This window comes from Coptis chinensis, chromosome 2 (genome assembly GCF_015680905.1).
Source record: "Coptis chinensis isolate HL-2020 chromosome 2, ASM1568090v1, whole genome shotgun sequence".
Taxonomy (NCBI): domain Eukaryota; kingdom Viridiplantae; phylum Streptophyta; class Magnoliopsida; order Ranunculales; family Ranunculaceae; genus Coptis; species Coptis chinensis.
The window spans coordinates 93,177,100-93,202,905 of record NC_141457.1 but is presented as its reverse complement, the minus strand read 5'-3'; the positions used below and the strand labels follow the sequence as shown (position 1 = coordinate 93,202,905).

Sequence of the window (25,806 nt, the reverse complement as noted above, 5' to 3'; positions counted from 1 at the left end):
CATACCCAAAGGACTATGAACATTCAATGTTCATACTAAATACACCGGGTTGTTTCAATGTTCATACCCTAATGTTAATACCTATCTATGTATTAATATTAGGGTATGAACATTGAATGTTCATAACTCAGTGTTCATACCCAAAGAACTATGAACATCGAATGTTCATACCCAATCAATGTTCATACCTATGGATTATATGAACATTCAATGTTTATACCCAAATGACTATAAATATTCAATGTTCATATCCAAAGACTATGAACATTCAATGTTCATACTAAATACACTGGGTCGTTTCGTCTGGGCCGGGCCGTTAATTATTTCGCGTTAGGAGTATACTTGACATTTCATCTACCCAATCCGTTTTTTATTTCGCGTCAAGAATATACTTGACCTTTCATCTACCCGGTCTTTGTGAGTTACGCGAAAAAAAAAGTATCCTTGAGAGTTATTTTTTCTACAGTTTTGTCCTTGAGAATCATTCCCTGATAATATATATCTAAGGATCCGGGGATTGCACTTTCGAGTTTCGACTAAACAGAATTTTCGATGAGCTTATGGGGCAGGCTATAACTGTGCGCCTGCTTGTGCTTTTATGGTTTTACTGCGGCTTTGGAACTAAAACATGACTCAGCCACTTCAGGTATAACTTTTCGCTCCGAAATCAAAAGCGTGATCTGTATCAATGCATGTATTCTTGTACCGTCTCCGATGACACTTTGGTGGTGCCAAGTGCACTACTACTCCGGTAGTCCCCTGTTTAGCACGTATTGTAACTTATAAATAGTTTTCAAATTCACAATATGAGATAATGTAAAATTTTAAAGTTAAAAACTTGTCCAGCTTATTCGGCACGATTGCTAAATGCTAACTATAGCTTATTGGAGACGCTGTGCACACTATTACATGGGTAGTTGCATGGTACAACGCGTGAAAACCACTCATTCGCCGCGAAAACACTCTAAAATTTTCAAACTTTTCAAATCTCCCGCCACAATCTTTTAATTTTATTAGCCAATTTAGATTATATTTTAGATTATATTTTTCACATTCTCACTTCCTTCGATCCAAACCCTATAACATTTCGATCATTGTATTCAAAATCAAATACAATAATTAAAATGGTGGATTCAGCAGCACATTTAGAGAAGATGGGTAGAGAGCTCAAATGCCCAATATGGTAATAATTATCTCTCCAATGGCCTTTTCAATTTTCTCTCAAGTATTTTGTTCTTGAATCTTGGGATATTCTTTTTTCTGTTGCAGTTTGAGTCTATTGAAATCGGCAGTATCGTTAACATGCAACCATGTCTTCTGCAAGTAAGTAGAAACAATCAATTTCCCTTTTTTTTGTTTCTGTTTTAAGATTCTGTTTGTTTTAATTTTCTTTCCTACTATTTTCAGTTTATGCATTACGGAATCCATGAAGTCAGATTCGCATTGCCCAGTGTGTAAAGTTCCGTATCGGCGAAGGGGTCAGTGTTTTTCTTCTTCAGTTTTTATAATTTACACTTTAGCTTTGATTAGGTTAACACAACCCAGAATGAATTTTTGTGCTTTGATACATGCATCACAGTATTATAAACTTGGAATGAATCTAAAAGATGGACTTTACACTTATGATGTGGTTCACTCTTTTGATGTTTGGACTCGAGACAGCTTCTCAAAAATTTGTCAACCTACTTAATGACATTATGCCTATGTTGATATACCACCTGTTAGAAAGGTCATTGCTGTTGATATATAGTTCACAAACAAATGCCTTACACAAAATCTTTGAGTTTTGCTTAAGGATGTGTGGTAAACCATTTATGAACCAAATTCAAAGATGCAGAAGAGGGTGTTTTTTGGCTTGTTTTCGTCCCTCAATGTAGATAGTTTAGCTGAATGACAGTGGTATGTCATTTGAAAGAACCACAGCATTTAGCTAGTCAAATTGTTGCTGCAAGGGTTAAATGGTGTTGTATGTACCAGTGTAGGATTTATAAACCGGCACAGAGATTTGGACACGGCATGGTCTAAAAAATCAGATTCGTGGATATGTCTAATGTATAATTTAATCTTATTACTTTTTATTGAAAAAATTATATAACTAGAAGGATATTGAAAAATATATGTAAAAGTTTATAGTTGCAGGAGTTCAATATTAATATTTGTTGTTTCTTTGGGTCATATCTTATTTAAGTTACATTTTCCTCCACCTTTTCACCAAGAAGTGTCGGTGTTGAATCTGAGTCGTGTGTTGGTGTCAGACACAAGACATGACACAAAATATGAAGTACCCATGCAACATACTGCAACCTTTTGCATTGTTCTTCCTCTCTGGATTTTCTAAATTTCAACGTATTTTTGTTTGGTTTTTCATTTCTGATAAGTGATAGAAATAATTGTTTCTCTTCAGAGATTCGGACTGCTCCTCACATGGATAACCTAGTAAGCATATACAGAAGTATGGAAGTTGATTCAGGACTCAATATCCATGTCACTCAGAATGCACCTTCTTCCAAAATATCAGGTAACACAGAAACCACTTCTATCTCCCACTCTATTTATCTGTCTGTTTGTCTCTCAGTCTCCTTCACTTCTGATTTTCAATACATTAGGAAAATACTTGGTTGGTAGCGCTTAGCTCACTTATAATTTGCAAAGTGTCCTCTAAAAGAGTGTTCTCAAGGTTCTCCCTCTCAGCAAGATGCTAAGAATGGGAGTAGCCTTACTTATTCTGTGAACAAATACACAGCACTCATATAGATTCCACACCCACCCATGTGAACATGAACTTTCTATAACCATATAGCTTTGCTTTCTTGCCCATTCCGTGTTACTATATTTTAATTGTATGTGCATCATTTCTTGTTTTATGACTTTCATCTTACTATGTATCACAACATGGAATCATGTTTGCATTATGAAGAACATCAGCATCTAACCCCATAGTTTGTTCTTAAGCAATTTCCACACCTGGTCAAATATACCCATCATTCCTTATAGTTTCTAGCTTTGTGACGTTATTGTCAGAGTTTAAAATTTTATTTTCTTTTTTCCTGCAGATGGAGAAAACCAACTTGAAGGTAATGGCAATCTTGGGAGATCAGATACTGGTGAAGTTTCTCATGGAAAACCAAAGAAGCAGAGAAAATTCAGGAAGAAAGGGTCAAAAGATTTAGGGAAGAACATTGAAAATACATCTGATGCTCATTTGTCTGTGAAACCTTCTTTTCCAGCAAAGAAAAGGGTTCATGTGCCGCAGTGCCTTCCATCTGAGACCCCATCACCTGCACAGAAGTATGAAGAAAGATTGAGTAAAAAAACAGAAAAAGGCCCTTGGGATGGTTCAAATGCACTGAAGGAGAGGCCTTCTTTTACTGCAAAGGGAGAACCTGTGTTTTCACCTTTCTTTTGGTTGAGCAATGAAGCTGACAATAACGAAGATATAGAGAGATTGAGTAGTCAGGCAATGGACATTGATCGTGTAGCAGAGACTCCACCACAACAGCATCCTACTTTTAGTGATATCAAAGAATCAGACAATGAAAGCCCTGTCCAAATGACCAGTAATGTAAGTATTTAATCTAGTCAAGTATGAATAAAATCCTGCAATAACTTTGTCAGTTTTCACTTCAGTTATATAAACTCATAATCCGTTTGATATCTACAAGTGGTTTAGTGAGAGTATCTGGCCATGGTTATTCCTGTTTGATCCCCTTACTTTCTTACTGTTTCATTCTTGAAGGAAAAAATGGATATTCAGTCCAAACTTGCAGATGCTTTTGATAGTGAGATGTTTGAATGGACACAAAGACCATGCTCTCCTGAACTTTGTTATACACCTGTAAAAGACAAGGTATTTTATTCAAACTGCTGATACTTTTCCTCCATTATTAAATTATTGTTCATCTGCTAAAGAACTGAGTTGTTTGCTTCCATAGTATTAAAACCAATACATGATTGAAATGCAGGTTTCATCTCGAAATGAGTTCAAAAATGTTCAGGAGAAGAATGAGGTGGGTTCACAGTATTTTACTCCTAGCAGAGAGGAGCCTCTTTCAGACGGCACAAAAAGTATAAATCACAAACAAGGTAATGAGAGCACAGAGATGGATTCTTTGTCCACTCGAAAAGCTAATACCAAAACTCCAAAAGAGAGAAAGAAGTCTAATAAGAATGGAAAGCCCAAAAGGAAGAAAGACAGCATTTGTGTAGATAAAAGTCATGGAGATGCTAAAGGTTTATGTAAATCAAGTGAAGATTTTAGTAATGATGGAGTTCCAAATATGAGGAAAGAAGTTTGCAGGAGGAAGAAAAATACTACAGCTGGTACTGATACTCTGAAGAAAGCAACAGAAGGCGCTTCTCAGGTTGATGAAGGAAAATTGAAGAATCAAGCTGATGAGAACATGGGGACAAAATTGATTGATTTGTCTAGAGAACATTTTGGAATTGATGAAAATCTGAAAGCCAGCTCCAGCAAGACCATGAAAAACAGAAAATCTCGGAGTAAAAGGTGTAATATTCAAAACCAGAATGTGGATACTAGTGTGGAAGAGGTACTTAAAGAAGTTTCAACAGATCAAGAACAAAGAAATGAGAATGGCAAGAATCAGTTTGCTTTGTTGGCTTGTCAAAAATATGACAATAGGAGAACCTATTCGGATGGAAAAATCGGTACATCATCCAAAGAAGGTGATGTTCAAGTTCAGAGGAAAGATGATGTAAACCCGAGAAAGAGGAAAGGATCAAGAATCTCCTATGATGATACTGGAGATCTGTTGGCTGGTGAAGTTGTGAAAGGATGTAGCAAGACTGCTGCAAATAAAACTCACATGGTTGCAAGAAGTAGTAAAGTTCCTGAAAATAAAGTCCTAACTGTTGCTAAGGGTAGGTATCTCCAAAAGAGAGAGAGCATTCCAGGTCAAATCTGCTGTGCTTTCTGTCAGTCTTTCACAGATTCCAAGGTATCCTTAATCAACAATACCAACCCCTCTCCCTCTCCACTCGGCGCACATACACACACATCTTGTATTCCTAATTTTCTGTCATATAATTTGCTATATTTAGTTGGATAGTCTGAAAGAATATCTTAATCTTCCATTTACAGGTTTCTGGGGAGATGATGCACTATTTTAGTGGCAGACCTGTTGCTCCAGATTATAATGGAGGGTCAAGGATCATACATGCACATAGGAATTGTACTGAATGGTATGTCCTGAAACCCCAATATATAAGTAACATAACAAAACAGCACAAAAGAAAATGACTTTTGCAAGTAGTTTTCTTTGTGCCTAAGAATAGCTGGTTCGCTAGCTGACTGACTGACTTATTTTCACATGGAATAACTGGTCTTAGTGGGATGCCCTAAGCGCTCCTAGTCCTTCACTCTAGGACCCCACACCTGAGGCCGGCCTACTCGTGCCTTGAGTCATCCAGGCTCCAGTCTCACCGACCAGTGCCTGCACCCTCATAGAAACTATTTTAAGTTTGTCCACAAAATGACATGGTTTTTGGTTTGGAAATTAAAAGATTTCCAAGTTCTGTCAATTGTTGTATCTTTGCTTGACCATTGATTAGACAGTGACTTGCTTTTGGAGTCACTGACAGGATCTATGAAGTAATAAGGCTAATAGAATTTAATTATATGCATTCTGTGTCCATCAATGATTATTGAAAAAAATTAATGGCATCCAAGGTATATTAGTATTTTAACAAAGACTACTCAAGAAGTTCCTATTTTATATATGTCAAAAGTCATTATCTTCTAAAATAAAATGCAGGGCACCCAACGTGTATTTTCAAGATGAAATTGCAATCAATCTTGAATCAGAATTAGCAAGAAGTAGAAGGATTAAATGCAGTTGTTGTGGAATCAAGGGGGCAGCTCTCGGGTGTTATGACACAAACTGCCGCAAAAGCTTTCATGTTCCCTGTGCAAAGTTGGTACCCCAGTGTAGATGGGATACTGTAAGTGATTCATCCTAGGTTTTTATTTCTCAATCTGAATTTGAATCAAGTGTTTTTGCCCTTTTTCTTATATACTGTTTTTCATACAATGCAGGAGAAGTTTGTGATGCTATGTCCTCTTCATCCATCAGCAAAATTGCCAAAAGAATTGCCTGAATCTCAAAAGAAAAGACAAAAGCAATATATTTCAAAAAGGTTTTAAAGCTTTGATTTGTTCTTCAACTTATTATGAGCTATAACGAATAAAAACTGATATTGTCTAGCTCTCTATTCTTTTTCTTTCCTGTGGTTCTTCAAATGATGCCAGAGAATCACAAGCTCACCAAGCGGAAGTAGTGATTCACCATGGTGTCAATACAAATCCTTTGTGGAAAGGATTATCTAACAAGTGGGTTCTTTGTTGCTCAGGTCTTACTATAGGAGAGAAGGTAAACAGAAATGCTTTGTTGTTGGTAATTGATTAGACGCTGGAACTGATATAAATGTTCTTATAGTGACAAACTTACAAATTCAACTGCAGGAAACTGTTACCAAGTTCACGAAGACGGCTGGAATTTCATTACTGAAGACTTATGGTCCCAGTGTCACTCATATCATTGCATCAACAGATGAGAATGGAGCATGTAGGAGAACCCTTAAGTTTTTGTCTGGTATCTTGGAGGGAAAATGGATACTGAAGATTGACTGTAAGGAGCATTGTAGTTAGACATGCTGGCTACATTAAGCTAGAGAAGTTACATTTCTTTTTACTTCATGGATTGTTTTATAACATCTATCATCTATGTGTATCAGGGGTCAATGCATGCATGAAAGCAATGGAGCCTGTGGCTGAGGAGGCATACGAAATCAGTCTTGATATCCATGGAATCAAGGATGGCCCTCAACGTGGAAGGCTATCTGTCCTGAACAAGGTTAATAATTCTTCACTAAACTAGTAGATATGAGTAATTGGAAGGCATGCAAAAAGATAAACCAAAAAAAGAAAATTTAATTGCTACAGTATAGTCTCATACTTCTCTCTCTCTCTCCTTAAGTCTGAAATAGCTATGTAAAATTGTAAATTGTAGTATATATTTTGAGTGGACATTGTGTCCTAGGATATGATTAATTATTTGGAGGTGGACTGCACTCAACATTAAATATCCCAGAAACACAATGTTATCAACTTATAATTGGCAATAAGAACTGTAATTGTTAATTTGTTTTTTGTTACTAATTGGTTCAATAATATCTCTAAAATATGTACAACTGAATAGCCCATTATTTGATACCAAATACCATTAACGTTCCAATAAGAACTGTAATTGGAAGGCATAAAACCTGTAAAAAGTTACACCTTGGGAAGTTTTTTTTTTCTCTTAAATAGTACTTGAATATGCCTTCCAAGTCCCAACACAATGCTTTTAGGAGTTCAAACATTTCATCATTATTGTAATAACTCTTATTAGAACAAAATTGAGAAGGAAGCTTGTCTAGTAGTAGAAGAAAAACAACTTCTTGTTTTCTTGTTTTTTTTTGCAATATAATTGAAAATTGAAACTAAGTTGTGGAAAGTGGAATTTTTGGAAAAACAGCTAGATAAAGAAAGAAGGAATTTCAGTTGAACATAATCGTATTACTATTTACCTATTCTATATTCTAACAAACAAACCTTTTTTTTTTTGGTTGAATATTGGATAGATACCTATCAGAATGTTTTGCACATACTTCAAAGTTCAAATGCTAATGCTATGCCTGTTTTAAAGTACTTGCTTACCTAAAATTGCACTAGGTCCCGCTCGTGATATATTTTGCCTTTAGACTACTCTAGAGTAAGAGCTTTCCAAGATCTTGTATTTCAGTTTTGTTGTGGCTCATGGTTTGTAATTTATGTTAACTGATTTCATGATCATGCATCACACAGCAACCGAAGCTTTTTTACTCGTGCAACTTCTATTTTATGGGAGAATTTGTGCCTTCGTATAAGGGGTATCTGCAAGACCTGGTTGTTGCTGCTGGGGGAACTGTTCTACAGAGAAAGCCCATCTCAGGAGACCATTGTGAATTGCCATCTGCATCAACAACTTACGTTATTTACAATGCTGAGCTACCAGATCAGTGTGGTTCAGGCAAGAAGTCTCTTCACAATCGTAGGCAAGCAAGGACTCTGGCAAGTTCAACTGGAGCCAAAGTAGCCGGTCATTCATGGGTTTTGGACTCCATTGCTGCCTGCAAATTGCAAGCCTTATAAATCCATGTTAATCTGATAAGTTTATAATGTAAATGTTTTGTTCCTTCGGATAACTTCTGCTGCTTGAACATCATAATTTAGCAGGGCGTTGTGCTTTAGATGTAAACATGTAAGTTCTTGGTTTTACATCCTCTAGCTTTGATGATGATGAGAAAAAGGCTATTACGCGAAACCAATGAATTTGAGAGCTGTTTCTATATAACCTGTTCTAAATTTGAAACAATATAGAACTAACATTGGTCCCCGGTTCTGCTGATGCGTGTCTAAAGTACATATCATGCAGGGTCACTTCCGTCATGTTGAAGAACAATTCGGGGTAGTTCTGTAAAATTCTGTGGCTATGTGATCTAAGTTATAACAAAAAGATTCCTGAGATCCACTTATCCAAAACAGTCATCCTCCTTCTGCTATCAGTTCACTTTTTAGTCAACACTCACTCTAAAGCAGAAGACTCATCAATGGAATCCCATGACCACACTCACGACCATGCTCATGACCATCATCACCATGACCATGAATCTCATGGTGAGGCATCCTCATGGGTGGGTCCAGGTGGGAAGGTGTATCATAGCCATGATGGATTGGCACCACATTCACATGAACCAATATACTCACCTGGTTACTTCACCAGAAGAGCACCACCCCTTTCTTCAAGAGACTTCAATGAACGAGCTTTCACTATTGGTATTGGTGGTCCCGTTGGAACTGGGTATACTTTCTCTCTATTTACTTTTCATGTCTTTTTCATATTTATTAATTTGATGAGTTTTGGTTGTTTTGCCATTTTACTTTCTGAAAATATGAAATTGCATGTGGGTTCATACTTTTAAGACAGGGTATATATGTGCACCTACATGAGAAAATGTGGTTTATGTAATGCTTGATATAGAGATTAACAGAAAAATGGATGTTCATATGTGATCTTTATGCTATTGAAAGTCCCAACCTCAATTTCTGAATCCAATGTAGTAGACTAGTAGAGGGCCTTTTGTTATTTAGTAACTATTTTCAACTATTCTATTTATGAAAATGGTTGCACTTGATATAAAAAAGTCTTTGAATCTTTAGTACCTGTTCAATTATAAATTCGGAATGTTGGTATCCTTACAAACTTGTGATTATTAAGTTGGTAATTTGATAGGAAAATTCTGATTCTACATAGGTAGTGCTTTTACACTTTGTAGTCGTACAGTCCTATGAGTTGAAAAGCCCTCAAGATCATCAAACTTCCCAAATTTCATAACATAATGGTGTATTCAATGTTTTCTTCCTTATTGATATATCAGATGAGAAATTCTGAAAGGTTCAACCAATACTAGCTGATATGGACAAGATAGAATTATATGTCAAACATAAAATTATCAGAAATACGAATATGGTAAAAATCCAATATCATAGCGTAACAATGATCAAGGAAAAATAAAAGATACTTTACAAATGCAGACTGCAAAAACCAAAAATAAAGTCTGAAGGAGACCAAAAAGGTGTAAATGTTGCCATAAACATGTACTGGTATGAATACAGCCGGATAAGCAAAATTCTCTGTTTGTCCATGTCTTACATAGTTGTCCGCAATATTGTTCAGTTTTTCATCTCCAACTGTTGTATAACTCTCTAAATTGTAGGCTTCAATCGTGGTTATTGGAAAAGGTAATTTGTATCATGCTTTGGTATTTTATTCATCATTTTCATTGACTAGCTTTTATATCATTTCCTTTAAATTTCATTTTTTAGGGTTTTTGATTTTGTTTTATGGAATCTTTTATTCTCTGTGAGGCTCTGGTCATAATTGTGAAGAAGGTTTAGCTTTTGTAGTACAGAGTATTCAGCATATAGAGTCTGACAAAACCCTGTTTATGTTGTACAGGAAAACTGCTCTGATGCTGTCATTGTGCCAATTGTTGCGTGACAAGTACAGTCTTGCTGCTGTAAGTATTGTTTAATGCAATGAAATTGTTATAAAAGTAAGATTTTTCTCAGTGAGTAAGGTGTACTCCTTTGAGGTAAGAGAACATCACCTTTCACCTCGAGGTATTTTAGCGAGCTCTCATTGCGACCTTAGGTCACAAGTTTTCAGTGCGCATGAAAACATTGTTTTCAATGAGTACTTCTTAGACTCAAGGATACTTTGTGCAATTTGGAACACAATGGTCTTAAATGGAAATGTTTTCAGGAGCTGACATAAGTTTGTTCCAGGTGACAAATGATATTTTCACAAAAGAGGATGGTGAGTTCCTGGTGAAGCATGGAGCACTTCCCGAGGAAAGAATACGTGCTGTGGAAACAGGAGGGTGCCCACATGCTGCGATCCGGGAAGACATCAGTATAAATCTGGGCCCTCTCGAGGAGTTGTCTAACTTGTACAAGGCAGACATACTACTTTGTGAATCTGGTGGAGGTATTTGAACCCCCGTTGCTTATATCTGTTTTCCCTGTGATATATTTATAATCAATATCAAATGGATATGAGATTATGAGCTGCTAAGTTGACATGTCGGCACGTTGGAGTCAACATCCCCCCATGGTGATGAAACAACAGCTTGTGGAACTAGATTGGCAAGCTTAACATTTTGGACTTGTTATGATGCAGATAACCTAGCTGCTAACTTTAGCAGGGAATTGGCAGACTATATCATTTACATAATTGACGTCTCTGCTGGTGATAAAATCCCTCGTAAAGGCGGACCAGGAATCACCCAAGCAGATCTTTTAGTATGTGTTTCACTAATATCCTCCCTGCTTTTTCTTGGCCTTTTCTTATCAAGTCTACTAATTCCCATTTTCCTTTCCCAGGAAAATTTGTGTCAACTGTCTATATAAGCTTCTATGTTCTCCTTCGATGTATCTGAACACTATGTTTATGAAAATTAGGTTATAAATAAGACTGACCTTGCATCGGCTGTTGGAGCTGATTTGGCAGTCATGGAACGTGATGCCCTTCGAATGCGAGATGGAGGGCCTTTTGTCTTTTCACAGGTCAGTTAAGAGCCTTATCATATCTACTACCGTCCATGTAACCTGTTGCATAATCAGGCTTGTCCACAATCCTATCCCAGCTTAGAAATCATACATTATTTTTCCCAGAAATCAAGCTGGGTTAGAATACACCTACGTATCCACTTTCCTGATGCATGTCGCCTCAAAAGATAATTTTGAAAATTGAAATAGAAGAAATAAGTATTTTTTTTAATTACTGCTTGCTGTTCAATAAGAAATCACCCCTTTGGCACTGCAAAATTCTGTTTAGATTCAGCTGTTTTGAAATTCAGAATAAATAATCTGATCACTCCATATATGATTTATTACATGCATCATAATCAAAATCCATTTATGCAGGTTAAGCATGGAGTTGGTGTAGAAGAAATTGTGCACCATATTCTAAAAGCTTGGGAAGTAACAACGGGAAAAAATCGGCGCTAAACCCTTACAGGTGTTTGCAACTGACTGCTCGGGTCAACTCCTCTATCTTGCAAGATGTTGTATTATGGTTTTTAGTCGTAATAAATCACAATAAAATGTAGTTTGTTATGGAGGTTAGCTGATCCAAGGTTTTTTGTTCACACGGCCAAAATAATGAAATCAGCGACTCCATGATTCTACATCGTGGAGAAGAAGACCTATTTCAAGCTCTCCAACTAGATGCTTTCCATTTCTTTCTTAAGCTCTTGCTGCTTCTGTTTGAGACAACATTTGAAGCATGTACTTTTTTTTGGTAATTTCTGAAGCACGTACTTGGTAGAATGAATACCTTGCATTTATTTGGAAATTTTATTTGTAGCATCATAACATGACCAATGTACAACAAATTGAGTTGATCTATTACATAGTTAATTGAAACCATAAACTGGGGTTGGACGGTTCAAACTCTGGACGTGGAGTTACTCAGTTAAACATTCATAAGGAATTTTGATCAAATCATGCTGGAAGTTTCGTCAGTGAAAAATGGTAAGCCGTTCACACACACACAAGTGACACGTCTTCATTCCTGAAAGTAGAAGCATTTACCTTAAAGAGTAATTTTGTCGGTGTTTACCCTATTTAAAGCACAACAAAAATGACTACTTAACAGCAAGTCCAATGGGGGTTATATGGGTTGGTAAAGGCAAATATAGCACTCTAACTACAAAAATATCATTCCAATGGGGCTGCTAAAAAGGTCTTAAATTTGGAAAAAATAAAAAACCCAGCCAAAGTTAAGACTTTTGCTAGCAGTTCTGCTGTCCGTGTGTCCGTCCAAAAAAATTTCAGCTTAAGTTACAAACTGCCGGTCCGTATCATTTAGCACTTCAAAACACTTCAAAACGAAAATATACTTGGATTGGTTTTTTTTATTTTGGGGTGCCAAATTTAGCTGGGCAAACTAAAAAGGCCTATGTAGCACATTTTAACAGCTTTCCATTGGAATTGCTCTAAACCTTGAAAACAAACAGGAAACTTTTCTTGTGTCGATCTCAACTCTCAAGTGGTACTGAACAGCCGTGTAAAGACAGAAAAGCCCAAAACTGTAGACGCTGTCGCGACCTCGTATATAAAAAAGGCCCAAAACCGTGTATTAGGAAATAAAGCCCAAAATCATGTATAACCTCTACGGCCTTTGTACAAAAAAGGCCTAAAACAGTGCATGGGCAAGAAAGCCCAAAAATCCAAAATCATGGAGACGGGAAATTAAGAGACTCCCTATCAATCCTATGATCCCAAGTCGGATTGCTTATATATTTCTCCATTCACTACTACCATTTGGGGGTGCCTGGAAGAAGTAATTTTATGCTTAAACACCGTCTATCTATTAAATAATCTAGTAAACTTTCGATCAAGGACTGAGAGTGAACCCCTTTTTACCAGGTTACAAAGGAAATGAAATGAAAGCCGAGGTGGAAGGTCTCCACAGTAAACAAATTTTCTTTACTCTTTTCTTTTCTAAATCAGTGTAACTCAGCTTCAAAATTTGTCGTCACAGAAGTGATTGTAAATCAAGATTAGATTTGGCTGACATAGATAAAACTAAAGGTTACAATTGCATATTTATGCATTCAGCTAGCTCTCGTGTACTTTTAACAGCTTCAGATTCTCCTGATCATGGCCAACAATCAATAGTCAACAGTATAGAAGGTATCAACATTATTTTGGGAAGTTTGTTATACAGAAGGCCCATTGCGCAAGCAACCCATATCATGCTCACAAGATAATTATAAATTTCCATATATCAGGAATCTTTCTGAGCAACCTTGAATTTGGCAATGAAAAAACCAATTGTATCAAGCGAAGATGATGGATCAAATCTCTGAACAAGTTCTTCCTCACCTGGTCTTAGCCACTCTCTGTGAAACCAAACATTGCAAGTTAGTAGTCAAGATTACAAACATCCATTAGTCATTATTTCAACAAGAAATCACGTTATGGATTTTTACAAAAGGCATCATACTTTCGACAACAGCAACCAAAAAAAGGCACCACCACAATGCGAAGAATCCAGCTAACAAAAAATTTCTCAAACAAGCTGTTGTTTACACTCCAAATAAAGGACAAATGCTTTGGTGATGCACAAATAAGTTGAAGGCACATCCACTAAACCACCAAAAAGATCCAGCAAACAAGAATTTTCCTGCAGATGTTGTTCTTCACATTCCAAAGAAGGACAAATGCTTTGGTGATGCACAAAACAGTTGAATGCTAACATTCACCAAAGACAATAAGCAAGATATTCTCACAGAGATCGGTTCTTCACACTCCACACTATATGATGTTTATTCGTTTCAATAATTGGTAGGTTGACCGATTCAATTGCAGGTGAATAAACTTATTGCCTTATTCACACGCTAAAGATGATGACTAAGAACATATTTTCTCAAACTTACAATATTCAGCACTGTTAAATCATTGGGAAGTTCAAATAAACAAAGTTAATTTTTTTGGCTGGGCTAGCAAAGAAAATATGAATATGAACAGTAAGACGAGTACAGGTTCTACGTGACAGAGTAGGGGACTCTTCAATGCTCGAGCCAAAAAAAACTCGGTCTATAAAGCATCAAAGTCTGATATTTGGGAGAAGCAACATTTGGTGTGTTATATCCTCACTCCCAAACAATCTAACAAAGACGCAGAGATGTGACTTTTAGACCAGATCACCAGACGTGCTGACTTCCATACACCTCATTTACAAAATCTATTAGAGCCTCTTTGTATGTGTTTGACATGTTCGTTAAGAAATTTTGTAAACGAAAAATCCTACAAAATAGTGTCAACAGAAAAAACCAGGTGCAACAACAAAAGCCTATCACAGGTGCATGCATGCACACATAATGTTGAAGGAATGAATATCTTATGTTTGTGCCATAACGAACAAACCCTAGGGTAAAATATTCCATGGTTTGTCAAGTTAAATCAAGATGTTTAATAAGCTGATCAAAAGACTTACTCGGTGATTTCTCCATCAAACAATTCACAGTGACCAACTAGACCAGGCCCTCCAATTCGTGGATTCTGAAATGAATCAGAAATGTGCTGTCAGAAACTTGAGAAATTATATTTCTCTCAATTGACAGCTTTTGTTGAAGAGCTGACTTTAGATTTAAGCACAAAACAACAAATTATATAAGATGCAAGAGAAGAGCATAAGTTCTTGAGAACTGGAACAAGGATCCTCTACATGTTTTGTGCCTTGAGCATCTTCTAAAGTAACTCAGTGTTTGGATACAAGAATAACTAATTTGTTTACACTAAGACACTAAGTAGCTTGTAAATGACAAGGAAGCCACAGCACTTGTCAAGCCAGACAGGATTTTGCTTCCCTATCCCAGCAAAGTGTATTTGACAATGTTCAACTTTGTTGCAAACTGCAATTGTGTGTTAAGGGGACAGGATGGAAAAGTTAAATGTGCTGTTTCTAACATTCTATAATTATGAATAATGGGTCTCAAGTTGAAACCAAAAAGTAGTCATGGTTTTGTTTTCTCATGGCCTGAATTTGGTAGCATTTGTGGTGCGACTGATGGGTCGCTAAAGGTGATCACCCTATAATGAGAGGATGTTATGGATGCGACATTGAAATTTTTACCTGTGGAGCTAATGAGAGGAACTTGTATGTATCCAATGCATAACGAACTAGCGCTTCATTCTCTCCAGGGTTTATCGTGCACCTATAAAGCATAAACATATCAGCTTCAAGAAAACTGCATAGCGTGTTTCATGTTAATAATTTTCATGTGTCAGTAAATTAGTGGAACCAAAACTTACAATAATCACATACAAGAACGATGATAGATCGACGTAAAAATCACACTTACAATTTGAGTAGTTGATGTAAGTATCATAAAAATGAACAAATCTCTAAACCATCAAGATAATGGAAATGCTGAAAAGTGTACTTGCGCAGAATACACGATAATCAATGGAAAAGCTGAAAAGTGTACTTACGTGGAATACACGATTATCCCACCAGGGCGGACTAACTGCACAGCTTGGTCAAACATTTTTCTTTGATACTTCCCGTGTTTCCGCAAAGATTCTACTGATTCCTGACATCAATGACATACACCATTCTATATTAAAGTCACAGAATGAGAAGGGTAAAAAAGCACCAGCATGTCAATAGCATCTGAAGAAGATGAACTGGATTGAAAGATAACATGAAAACACAAAGCAAAATGATTCAGTTAAATTAACACCAATCTTACAATGTTTGTATTACGTGATGAAAACAATATGTCCATTGGGCTACATTTTACTGGTCACCCACTTAATTCAAGCTTGGTCACAAAAAACTGACTGTCATAGAAATCACATACACATGTTTAATTGAAACTTGCTCCACCCCCTCTCTCAACCCTTTTTTTTATTTTATTTTCTTTGTTTTCCTCCAAAGGGGTGAAATGATCTAATTAGTCATTCATGAATTTCTGTGGGATGTGCATGACGTGTTCAGTTGACCCTAAAACTGGAGAACTGTGATTGTGTTTTGGTAAGATTAATGCTTAATCAAGACGAAACAATGTGTTTTTGATTCTGTTAAGATATATAGCCCCACCTCAGGCATCTAAAGCCTATCACCGCTGCATATAAGATTCTAGGGTCGCTCTGATGATCCAATCATCAACAATTGGTTTTAGATGCTCCAAATTAAAAAATATCACCATCAGCTAAGTAAGTTAATCCTAGACTCCAGTCGTTAGCCAATCCAGATTACAGACATATATCTAGCTTAGTCAATATTATAATGTGATACATCATACATATTAATCAACTTTTCTTGATGCCCAGTGGACACGTACAAAACAATGTGCATAAATTGTTTTATAGTTTTAAAACTATTTGATGTGCAAATGACGGGCAAAAATTGCAAAACCAAAAACAAAGAACATGTTTCACACATTGCAATCTAGAAAATTATACCTCCCCAGCAAATAATCGAGGTCTCAAACCAAGGGCAGAACAAGGAGCGTCAAGGAGAACACGATCAAAACTACCGGGAAAAAATCCTTTTTCTTTTTCAACCCTACCACCCACGCTATGACTTCTCCCAGGGCCATTTTTCAATCTTCGGATATTCTTCCTGGTTTCAGCCTTGCTGAGATATTTACCTCCACCTTCATTGCCAACTGAAAGATTTTGTTTGTTAGAAATAAACCTCTTCTGAGAAGAGGTATAAGTGCATTTACTAAAATAATAATAATAACACTTGAAAATAATGCCTATCAAAATAAACTTGTTAATTGTCCATTTCAAGCAGTGTCATATTATCAGAAAAGTGAAACGATTTCTAACTTCTCCAAAAAAAAATGTGATAAAAGAAATCACGAAAAGAATGGTAATATTGGATTATTTTAACATACATTTGACAGGTTGATTGTTTCATTTAACCAATTCCGAATCTTCTCAATACACAGCTAAATGTTTGAACTGGTTAAAACTAATTTCTTCTAATTTAATTGATTCCATATATGCTAGGAATGGCTTTTGATAGATGCCACCATCTAACAATACCTAGATTTAGATAGAATGTGATAAAACATTTTCACAAGATTCCTCTATACTGAAGAAAGCTCAATCTTTTGAGAGTTTAGAGTTCATAATATATAGATAGAAAAAAGTTGAGACAGGGTTTACCTACCATCAGGTTGGCATTTTTTTGTAGCAATAGATGTCATATCTCCATTGGGGCTTTCACATAAACCTGTACAATCACATTTTGCACCTACTGGTTCCTTGACACAGTGCTGAGTTGCAAACTCAATTGACTCATTGTTCTGACAAACGGATTTAAGAGCATCAAGCCTATATGGAGTTATGCAACTTATGCCCATCTCTGCAGCCAACTTCTTTATATCCAGCACCTAACAAAATCAACATACATAACACTGATAAGCATGATGTAATTAATTTAAATTAATCTGACGGTTGTATATTTCTGAAATAATGCCCTCGAAGGGCTTACTTGTGAGAAACTATGGGCAAAAGCAAATGGGTATTCATTGGGCTACTGTCTACGTCTGACAAGTATATGATGGTAGGTGGAGCGTACTGACTTGGCATGCTAGAAAGTAATCAATTCACACAATTCAATTATTGGAAGTCCTTATAACTGCACCCAAAGGCATTACTTGCACCATCTTACTTCTATAATGACCCTATCATTCCAATGTTTCATTATCTAGAAATAAAATTGTTGAGATGTTTAGTTTAGTCCCATATATGACATTGAAAGCCTTCCGTAAGTTTGTGGGACTCTCCACTCATCACCAATTGGTTTTGAGTTGGAAGCTCACCAATTTGATATGGTATCAGAGCAGTCTATTATGTTTCGGTCAAAGGACCCGTTTACTCCAATTTGTCCACGTGTTAGGCTCAAGTAACACCACCCGTGAGGGGGCGGGTTGAGAGGTTTAGCTTAGTCCCACATGGGGACATTGAAAACCTTGCATAAGTTCCTGGGTATCTCCACTCATCGCCAACTGGTTTTGAGCTGGATGCTCACAAATTCTGATATTATAAATAGAAACAATAAACAATGTCCGCATCATATACCAAGAAAAATGTTGAGATCACCTTGATGAGAAAATTAAACTATGGTAACATACTAACATGATAAATGTGAGTCACAAATAAAAGAGAACTCTAAGCTAAATCATGAAGCAGATATGCCAAAAAATGTCAATGGCTCATTGCAGTCCCAATTAATTGACCCTTTTGGGCATTTCTGCAGCACGATCAATACAGTACTCATTAGAGATTAACTTAACTTTGAATTCAATATAAATCTATAACAGATCTCGAGCTATCTGTTTTCTCTTACTTTTGTAGTGTATTGTTCCTCAGCAGCATTGTTGTAAGTCACATTTCACACCATATACTAAATTACAGATAAAAATATGCAATGTCTTCAGCTAGCCTGGAAATGCTTTTCTCAAGCTTTTTTCTGGTTGATTATTGCTGTCTTGTATTCATTGGTGTCCTAATGTGATTTATTAATGAATACACAATCTGAGTTAAAGTTCATAGGGTACATTTAAAAGTTGCTTACCGGATTAGTGGTTACTGAAATGTTTAATGTTTAATATAACTTTCTTTTCACGGTTTTCATAATTTATCCGAACGAAACAGAGGGAGAGAAAAGAAAATGTGCTCCACGTGTAAGATATCAGTTGACCATGTAGAGTAATTTTAATACTACTATGTACCTTGTTATGAGATCTATCCATGGCAATAATCTCTCCTTTATCTCTCATTAGAATTGCAATTGCAGTTGTTTTCCCTCCTGGAGCAGCACACATGTCCAATATTCGCTCTCCTTGTTGAGGATCTATAACAGAAGCGGGAGCAGGGTTAATACATATGTCGCGTAGACCAACAAATCACATGAAAGACTAAAAATAGCTAATAATCAATTGCAACTATTGCAGGTGAGATCTTATGGTGAAATTTGATCCAATCAAGAACCTCCAGCATACAATTTTAATTATGCAAGCTGTAGATAATACTTGTTTGTTAAAAAAAATAGAAAAATACAAAGCTCTCGCCGATGTCTAAGAAACATGTTTTATAGGGTGTACAATAGGCTTGAAGCCATGGTCTCGCGAGAGACAACATATTCCAAACTTTTATGGTCCTTGGTCAAGCTAACTTCTAGTATTTAATGATGTAAAACACCAAAATATTTCCCTAACCCGGCAATTTGAATTGATGCATCTGTACTTCAGCCTCTGACTTATTTAAGAACATTATAGTTCCTACCATCAATGTTTTCTTTTGTCAGTCCAAATAAAATGTCAAAGGCCGCTTGGATCATTGTAATTTTGATGAGTTCTGATAGGAAGGCAAGAAATTAGCCATAAATCCTCCATACTCTATTTTTGTTATTTGCATTTTCCAAATTCTTGTTTGGATTTGGTAGGACATTTGACTTGGCATGGTTTCTATCTTTAACATTTCTAGTATAATATAAGTTTCTTGTACTTGTCAAATAACTAAAATTAGAAAATGAGATACAAAAAAGAACAATTAAAGACTAAAAGATTAGTAACAGTCATTTGAAGGACGACAGGAGTAAACAAGATCCAGTTGATACCTAGGACATGTGCAGTGATGATGCTCGGCAAGTTCTGAAGAAAAATTTCTCCCTCTAGCAAAGCTGACAACCAAAACAAAAGGCATATGAACAGCTAGTTTTTTAGCAAGAATTTAACACAAGATTCAAACCTAGCCTAAAAAAAAAATCATAATGAAAAAAATAAAAAAAAAAAATCATAATAATAAAAGTCAATAGCAGATATCAAAGAATATAGATATTTAGCAATCAACAAAACAGTACCAAGGGGGGGGATGGCAAGTATACTCCTGGCGATCAGAGGTAGGGCGACTTTAAATGATAAAAGGACTGACAAATTTATTTGGTCATGATATTGTGATCATACTCAACGCTTACACCTTTAATGAGAAATGGTAAAGCAAAGTACAAAAGAACCCTCACAATACCAAGACCTGCACCTCATTGAATCTTGATGATAGGTTAACTAGAACTTGTGTAAAAACAAAACCTCTGTTTAATTGTGCAGTTCTTATGGTAATATAAACTTGGGGTACCTGATTTAAATGTGAAAACAAAATCACCTTTACCATAGTTATAGATCCGCATTCTACTATGTTCTTTATTAATGTCAAATAAGTCTTCAAAGCTTGGGATGTGACAATTCTAATAGAAATAGCTAAGAAGCATGTAGTAAATAGCTGTTACTTCGTGATTGCTTATTCTCATATCCAGAAAATCCACTGCCATTTCTTATAATTAAACTGATTAAATTTGCTTCACCATCCTATACCTAAAGTCCACTGTCCACCACTACAACTAACTTCCGCTTTCTTTCAATAAGTTTGTGCTAATGTCAATGTTGAGAAGTTAAATAAAGTCTCACATGGGATCTTTAAAGCCATGCAGTATAGTACATAATTCCTACGCCTCTCCACTCATTACCAATTGATTTGGATTTGGAGTTGGATGCTCCTAAAGTTTATGATGGTTTCAGAGCAGGCCATTGTATATGGCCCAAAGAGCTCGTTTACTCCACGTCACCTAAGTATGCAAGTAACGCCACACAAGAGGGGGCATGATGAGATGTTTAGTGTATCCCACATGGGATGTTTAAAGCTTTCAAATATAGTACATAAGTTCTTGGACCTCTCCACTCATTTCCAATTGGCTTTGTGTTAGATATTCCTAAAGTTTAAGAGTCAACAACATTTGAACTGAAAGACATAAATTTGTTCCCAAAAAGCCTATAACAAAGTTTAGGGAAAGAAAAGAAACATACAATGGAAGGAAGGAAGATCAAACACTCTTTCTGTCATTTCCACAGCAATTCCTTCTGAAGCACGGAACATCCCAGCCCTTGACATATGGGTAGTTCCTTGGCCAATATATAGGCCACTTCTTTCAGAATAATATGGATCTGGCATGTTAAAAGCTATGTCAGTACGTAGTGCCCTGTAAAACTCCAAAAACAATCTAAGAGAAAAAGCAACTGAAGAAGCATGTTGGTTTAAGAAAGCCTTTTTAAAAATACCACACAACAACATATTTGCAACACGTATGGATTTACAGTGAACACAGCAATCCAGCTCACAGGAAAATGTTCCACAAAATGGTTTTTGTTTAACAGTTAGGAGAGTATTAAAAAGGCACTCCTGGACATAATTCTAGGTATACGTATGTTTGGGGTCTACTTTGCAGATGTTCAAACATCAAACATGGGAAAAAACACCAAAAGGTAATTTATACATAAAATAAATGGATGGTTATTAAGGTGTAAGAATGGTTGTCATACAGGTTTAGATTATGATTTATGAATGTAAAACTATTTCTTGTTTCAATATCAGATTTGCTCTATCACCTCCGTCTGTTCAATAACATGCAATCATATAAATATATATGAACACGAAACCTAAAATATCCAAAAAATCTCTAATTTTGTGTCAATGAAAGGTGCCACACGTTGTATTTCTTGCCTGTCAGTGTTCCTTGTAAAATAGTCCCGCGGGTTATCCCAACACCCCATTTATTTTCAGACCCAGGCTGCTCCACAGCAACTGAAACAGAAACCCTATCTCCAATTTCTACATGTGCACTGCACGCCAATACACCTGGAACAAAAACCTATAGTAAACCACCAACGAAGAGAAAAAAAAATTAATATTTGGCCAGGATTCTATACATGGAACAAATTGACTACTAGTGTAAGTTTGGCAATAGCTAGCGGGTCCTCTCAAGTGAAAGACAACTTAAAGCAATTGAATGCAATTATACCTGAGCACCACGAAGAACAGCTTCAGCACATTTGCGACTAACGAGGACCTCCTTAGGAGGCGTGCTAGCTGCATCTCCATACGTAATGGTGTGAGGTCCTGACCCTTTAACAAACAGAACATAGTCCAATCCAGGTATCTGACACTTGGTAATAAGGTTATCTTGTCCATATCCTAGGACAGCACTTCTGAGCTCTATTTCCAATAGCTTCTCAATGACAGCATCACTTGTTGACTTGAGTGTATTCACGCGAATGCAAGAGTAGCAAGATGGACGCCTAGGTAAGATAAACATGGTCTAATTTCAAAATCACATCTTTAACTTCTCTTAAAAATTGAAAATAAAGTAACTTACGCTAAGGCTTTGGAGATTTTAGAGAAATGGTCAACTCCATATGCTTTGATGAAATATTCTTCAACCTTAGAATTCCATTTCAACTTTGGGTTGTAACTATATCGCTCGTCCATCTGCAACACCCACACACACACAGAAAATAAAATAAAAACTATTAAACTTGTTAGTTTGTTTAAAGAAAGTGGACAGAGAGAGAGACCTTCGGCTTGTTGGTTTGGTTGTGAAGTGTGGAAAATAATGTGCGAATGGTTTTGAAGAAAGGCCTCCCTCCTCCTTTCTTCATTCAAAGAGAGTCTCTGCTTCTGCAATATAAGGGGCCGAAGGAAGAAGAGGAGTGCTAAATGGGCCGGGCTAGGCCCAATGCCAGCTGGATTTGGTAGACCAACTAGTAGGGGCTGTCAATGGGCCGGGACAAATCGGAAGCCCGATTGAATCTGAGCAGATAAAATAATTAAATTTAATCCGATAAGATTATTGGGCCAGGTCTGGACATACCTATGTCTGATCCGATAATCCGAAATCTATAGTAGTTTTGTGTATTTTATAGTTAATATTATTAATATATTAAATATATTTACTAAAGTTTACATGGAAAATTGGAAACCTTAGAGCATTCACAATGCAAGTGGATTTATTCCCCTCCCCCCTATCACCTCCACGTAGGCAGTTATTCTCCCTCTTTTCACCGTTTTGGTGAAAAACAAAGTGAAGTTGTGCAATGCAAAGGTGAAAAAAAAAAACTCGGACGGGATGTTGGATTCCGTCTAGAGGCTTTTTGATTGAGACGAGAATGTAATATCCCGTCTGGTATTTTATAACGAGACAGAATGTAATATCCCGTCTGGTGAGTCAAATATCACAAACGCGAAACAGGCCCATTTTCACTTTCTTCCCAACCTCCATTTCGATTTTCTTGCCGCCATTACCAACTTTTTTTCAATTTCTTTAATTCCTAATGACTTCTCCACCCCCCAATGATTCCCCACCAACCTCACCACGTGAAGAGCATAGTAGATGGTTTGGAAGTTATAAAATATCCAAAAAAAAGGCAAAAAGGATCATCATCAAGAACGCAAAATGTGGGCGAGGGGGACAAAATTGAACTTGGGTTTAATTTTCTACCGCGTTGTGAAATCGATGAACACCTACCATTAGTGTCAACATCGGTCCAACACGTAGCAAATCGAGTGGCGGAGTCTCAAGTAAGTTTTAAAATTTTTTTATGTTAATTATTATTATTTATGTTAGTTTATATCAAGTTTGTTGTTGTGTAATTAGTTTGAATTTGTTGCATCGTGTTAAAAAAAATTGAGTTGAAATTATATTGTATTGAATAGTTTGTTGTATTGCGTGTAATATGAATGTAGAAAGTACACCTATAGAAAGTACGGTGTGCACTTTCAAATGTTATGTCGTGGTGGCGTTGTTTGAAATAAAAAACGGATCCTAATTTTGTCACAGTTACCAACATTATATTATAGCTGCCACACCATTTGGGAACTTTTTGAATTCTAATTTGGGACAAAATGATCAAGCATTGTTGTTTGGGATAGTTGAGCGGTGGTGGAAATCTACCCACACATTCCATTTCCTATGGGGTGAGCTTGGGATTACCCCTCTTGATTTCACAATGCTCACGGGTATCCCAATTGGTTATGGAGATGTCGTTCCTTTTGATAAAAATTTGGAGGTTTTTACTACGACAAAGAGTTTCTTTGAAGGTTTTGATTTGGTAGAAGATGATGAGGAAGAGTGGTTCTTGAGATTATCGGCTGAGCAGTTTAAGGGATGACCTATAAATATGAGTTGGTTTACTTCGAGATACTTAAATAGGCTAAAGGAGAAGCCGAAAGATTATCATATTGGTGATGAGTCGATCCAAGAATATGTACGTGCCTTCCTCTTCTACTTTGTTGGTGCGGTATTATTCGGATATCACTGATAATTTTTTACATATCAGGTGGATGACCGTTGTCTCAGACATAGAGAGGATGTGGGATTATGACTGGGGTCAATCCATCTTGGCATATCTTTACTGCTGGCTAGACCTCGCAGTTGAGATGAAAGCCGCTAAAGGCAATTTGTGCGGCTTTTAGGGTTGTTCATGAAAACCGAGAAACCGATCCGAACCGGCCAGTTTTTTTGGTTTTTAGCATACCCGGTTCGGTTTTTGAGTTCTAAAATGTTAAACCGATGTCAATCGGTTTGGTTTACTGTTTCTACCTTCGGTTATCCGAACCGAGCCGAATAGGTGTCCAGTAATAAATAGAAACATATTTTCAAGAATTAATTATTAGTTGAACCCTTAGATCTAAGAATGAGTTTCTGGCCATTGATTTAGAATGAGCTTATTTCGCTTTGATCTAGCAAACCCTAAGTCGCTTGTGCTCTCTAAAACTCTCTTCAACTAGCTGCAGCATGCATTTCTCTCCTTCCCTCTCTCAATGGCTTCAAGGCAACACCCACTTGTATTTTCACTATTTTTATTTCAAATCAAAGTCTCTTTTTCTCACCCTAGCTTCTCTCTTTTTCGTTTTTGATATTCTTCTAAGATTCATCATCAATTAATTCATCATGAAAAAAATTATATGGTGTTTTGGATCTAGATTATTAGTGGAATCTTCTTTGTGCTCTTTATACAATCAAGCCAATTGCTTATATTCTTTTTTCATCTTAATTTGATTTTTCATACTGAGTATAATATTTGATTGGAGTTGATCACTGCTTACTTTGTAATAATTGGATTAATTGGTAACAAAAATCAAATTTCCAGATCTGTTCTTGTTCTTATTGTTTTGTTTGATATGGTGAAAACCGAAAAACTTAACCAATCCGAACCGATTTTTCGGTCTGGTTCAAAATCGGTTTATGAGATATATCAGTTTGGTTTCGGTTTTGTTTTTGAGAACCGATGACTTCAGTTCGGTTAGAATTTTCAATAGGAATCGGACCGAACCGAACCGTGAACACCCCTAGCGGCTTTGTTTGGATTATACCGGTAAGTCTTATTTATTAAGTTATTGTTTTATTTCATCTATTTATCTAATTATTAATGTTGAGATGTTTATATATATATATATATATATATATAGAGATATTGTATTTTATCTATTGATTTAGTATTGGTGGTACGAATATTTTCGTGTGATGCATCATGTGTTGAAGAGGTTGGAAGAGAATGAGACTTATGACCTGATTCCACGTATTCAAGCATGGGGGATTCATCGTAGGCAAAGGGGGTATGGGGATCTATCGCATAATATTCATAACACTCGTCAATATATTGAGCTTTTAGGAGCTACCCGAATTGAGTGGCAACCCTGGGCCGAGTCCTTCACATTTCAGACTCCTTATGCGGATATTCCAGATGTTTCAGAGAACACTAAGTACCGTAGACTATCCTATATGTGTCATAGAACAAAGTTTCTTTCTCAGCGGCGAATGATACTTGTAGGGTCAGTAGCTGCAT

General features: G+C 36.4%; 3 protein-coding genes across 3 annotated transcripts; 2 read left to right on the top strand and 1 right to left on the bottom strand.

Annotated features, from left to right (window-relative positions):
* Window positions 1-1,049: 1,049 nt before the first annotated feature.
* On the top strand, window positions 1,050-8,390 carry BRCA1 (breast cancer susceptibility1). Its single transcript, XM_086590717.1, has 14 exons — window positions 1,050-1,183; window positions 1,270-1,323; window positions 1,408-1,478; window positions 2,405-2,518; window positions 3,054-3,562; window positions 3,737-3,847; window positions 3,963-4,958; window positions 5,102-5,202; window positions 5,775-5,961; window positions 6,056-6,156; window positions 6,269-6,389; window positions 6,482-6,647; window positions 6,754-6,872; window positions 7,865-8,390. The coding sequence occupies exons 1-14, from the start codon at window positions 1,125-1,127 to the stop codon at window positions 8,189-8,191; spliced, it is 3,036 nt and encodes a 1,011-aa protein (XP_086446843.1). The 5' UTR covers window positions 1,050-1,124; the 3' UTR covers window positions 8,192-8,390.
* A 177-nt stretch (window positions 8,391-8,567) lies between these two features.
* UREG (urease accessory protein G) lies at window positions 8,568-11,932 on the top strand. Its single transcript, XM_086590718.1, has 6 exons — window positions 8,568-8,900; window positions 10,059-10,119; window positions 10,388-10,589; window positions 10,782-10,903; window positions 11,063-11,167; window positions 11,528-11,932. Exons 1-6 carry the CDS (start codon window positions 8,650-8,652, stop codon window positions 11,609-11,611), a joined length of 825 nt encoding a protein of 274 aa, XP_086446844.1. The 5' UTR covers window positions 8,568-8,649; the 3' UTR covers window positions 11,612-11,932.
* Window positions 11,933-13,072: 1,140 nt separating this feature from the next.
* LOC147519049 (NOL1/NOP2/sun family protein) lies at window positions 13,073-22,648 on the bottom strand. The gene is made up of 13 exons (XM_086590716.1): window positions 22,537-22,648; window positions 22,338-22,450; window positions 21,984-22,260; window positions 21,686-21,833; window positions 20,992-21,129; window positions 19,752-19,814; window positions 18,865-18,986; window positions 17,298-17,520; window positions 16,580-16,785; window positions 15,605-15,705; window positions 15,246-15,327; window positions 14,607-14,671; window positions 13,073-13,509 (listed from the first exon to the last, which is right to left on the bottom strand). The coding sequence occupies exons 1-13, from the start codon at window positions 22,618-22,620 to the stop codon at window positions 13,395-13,397; spliced, it is 1,737 nt and encodes a 578-aa protein (XP_086446842.1). The 5' UTR covers window positions 22,621-22,648; the 3' UTR covers window positions 13,073-13,394.
* Between the last annotated feature and the right edge of the window lie 3,158 nt (window positions 22,649-25,806).

Coding starts and splice junctions, on each gene's coding strand:
- BRCA1 (XM_086590717.1), top strand. CDS start 1,125: ATGGTGGATTCAGCAGCACATTTAGAGAAGATGGGTAGAGAGCTCAAA. Junction 1,479..2,404: donor AGTTCCGTATCGGCGAAGGG/GTCAGTGTTTTT, acceptor GTTTCTCTTCAG/AGATTCGGACTGCTCCTCAC. Junction 6,157..6,268: donor AAGCAATATATTTCAAAAAG/GTTTTAAAGCTT, acceptor AAATGATGCCAG/AGAATCACAAGCTCACCAAG.
- UREG (XM_086590718.1), top strand. CDS start 8,650: ATGGAATCCCATGACCACACTCACGACCATGCTCATGACCATCATCAC. Junction 8,901..10,058: donor GGTGGTCCCGTTGGAACTGG/GTATACTTTCTC, acceptor TATGTTGTACAG/GAAAACTGCTCTGATGCTGT. Junction 10,590..10,781: donor ACTTTGTGAATCTGGTGGAG/GTATTTGAACCC, acceptor GTTATGATGCAG/ATAACCTAGCTGCTAACTTT.
- LOC147519049 (XM_086590716.1), bottom strand. CDS start 22,620: ATGAAGAAAGGAGGAGGGAGGCCTTTCTTCAAAACCATTCGCACATTA. Junction 21,834..21,983: donor CTGTTCTTCGTGGTGCTCAG/GTATAATTGCAT, acceptor GGTTTACTATAG/GTTTTTGTTCCAGGTGTATT. Junction 15,328..15,604: donor GGGATAATCGTGTATTCCAC/GTAAGTACACTT, acceptor TATGCTTTATAG/GTGCACGATAAACCCTGGAG.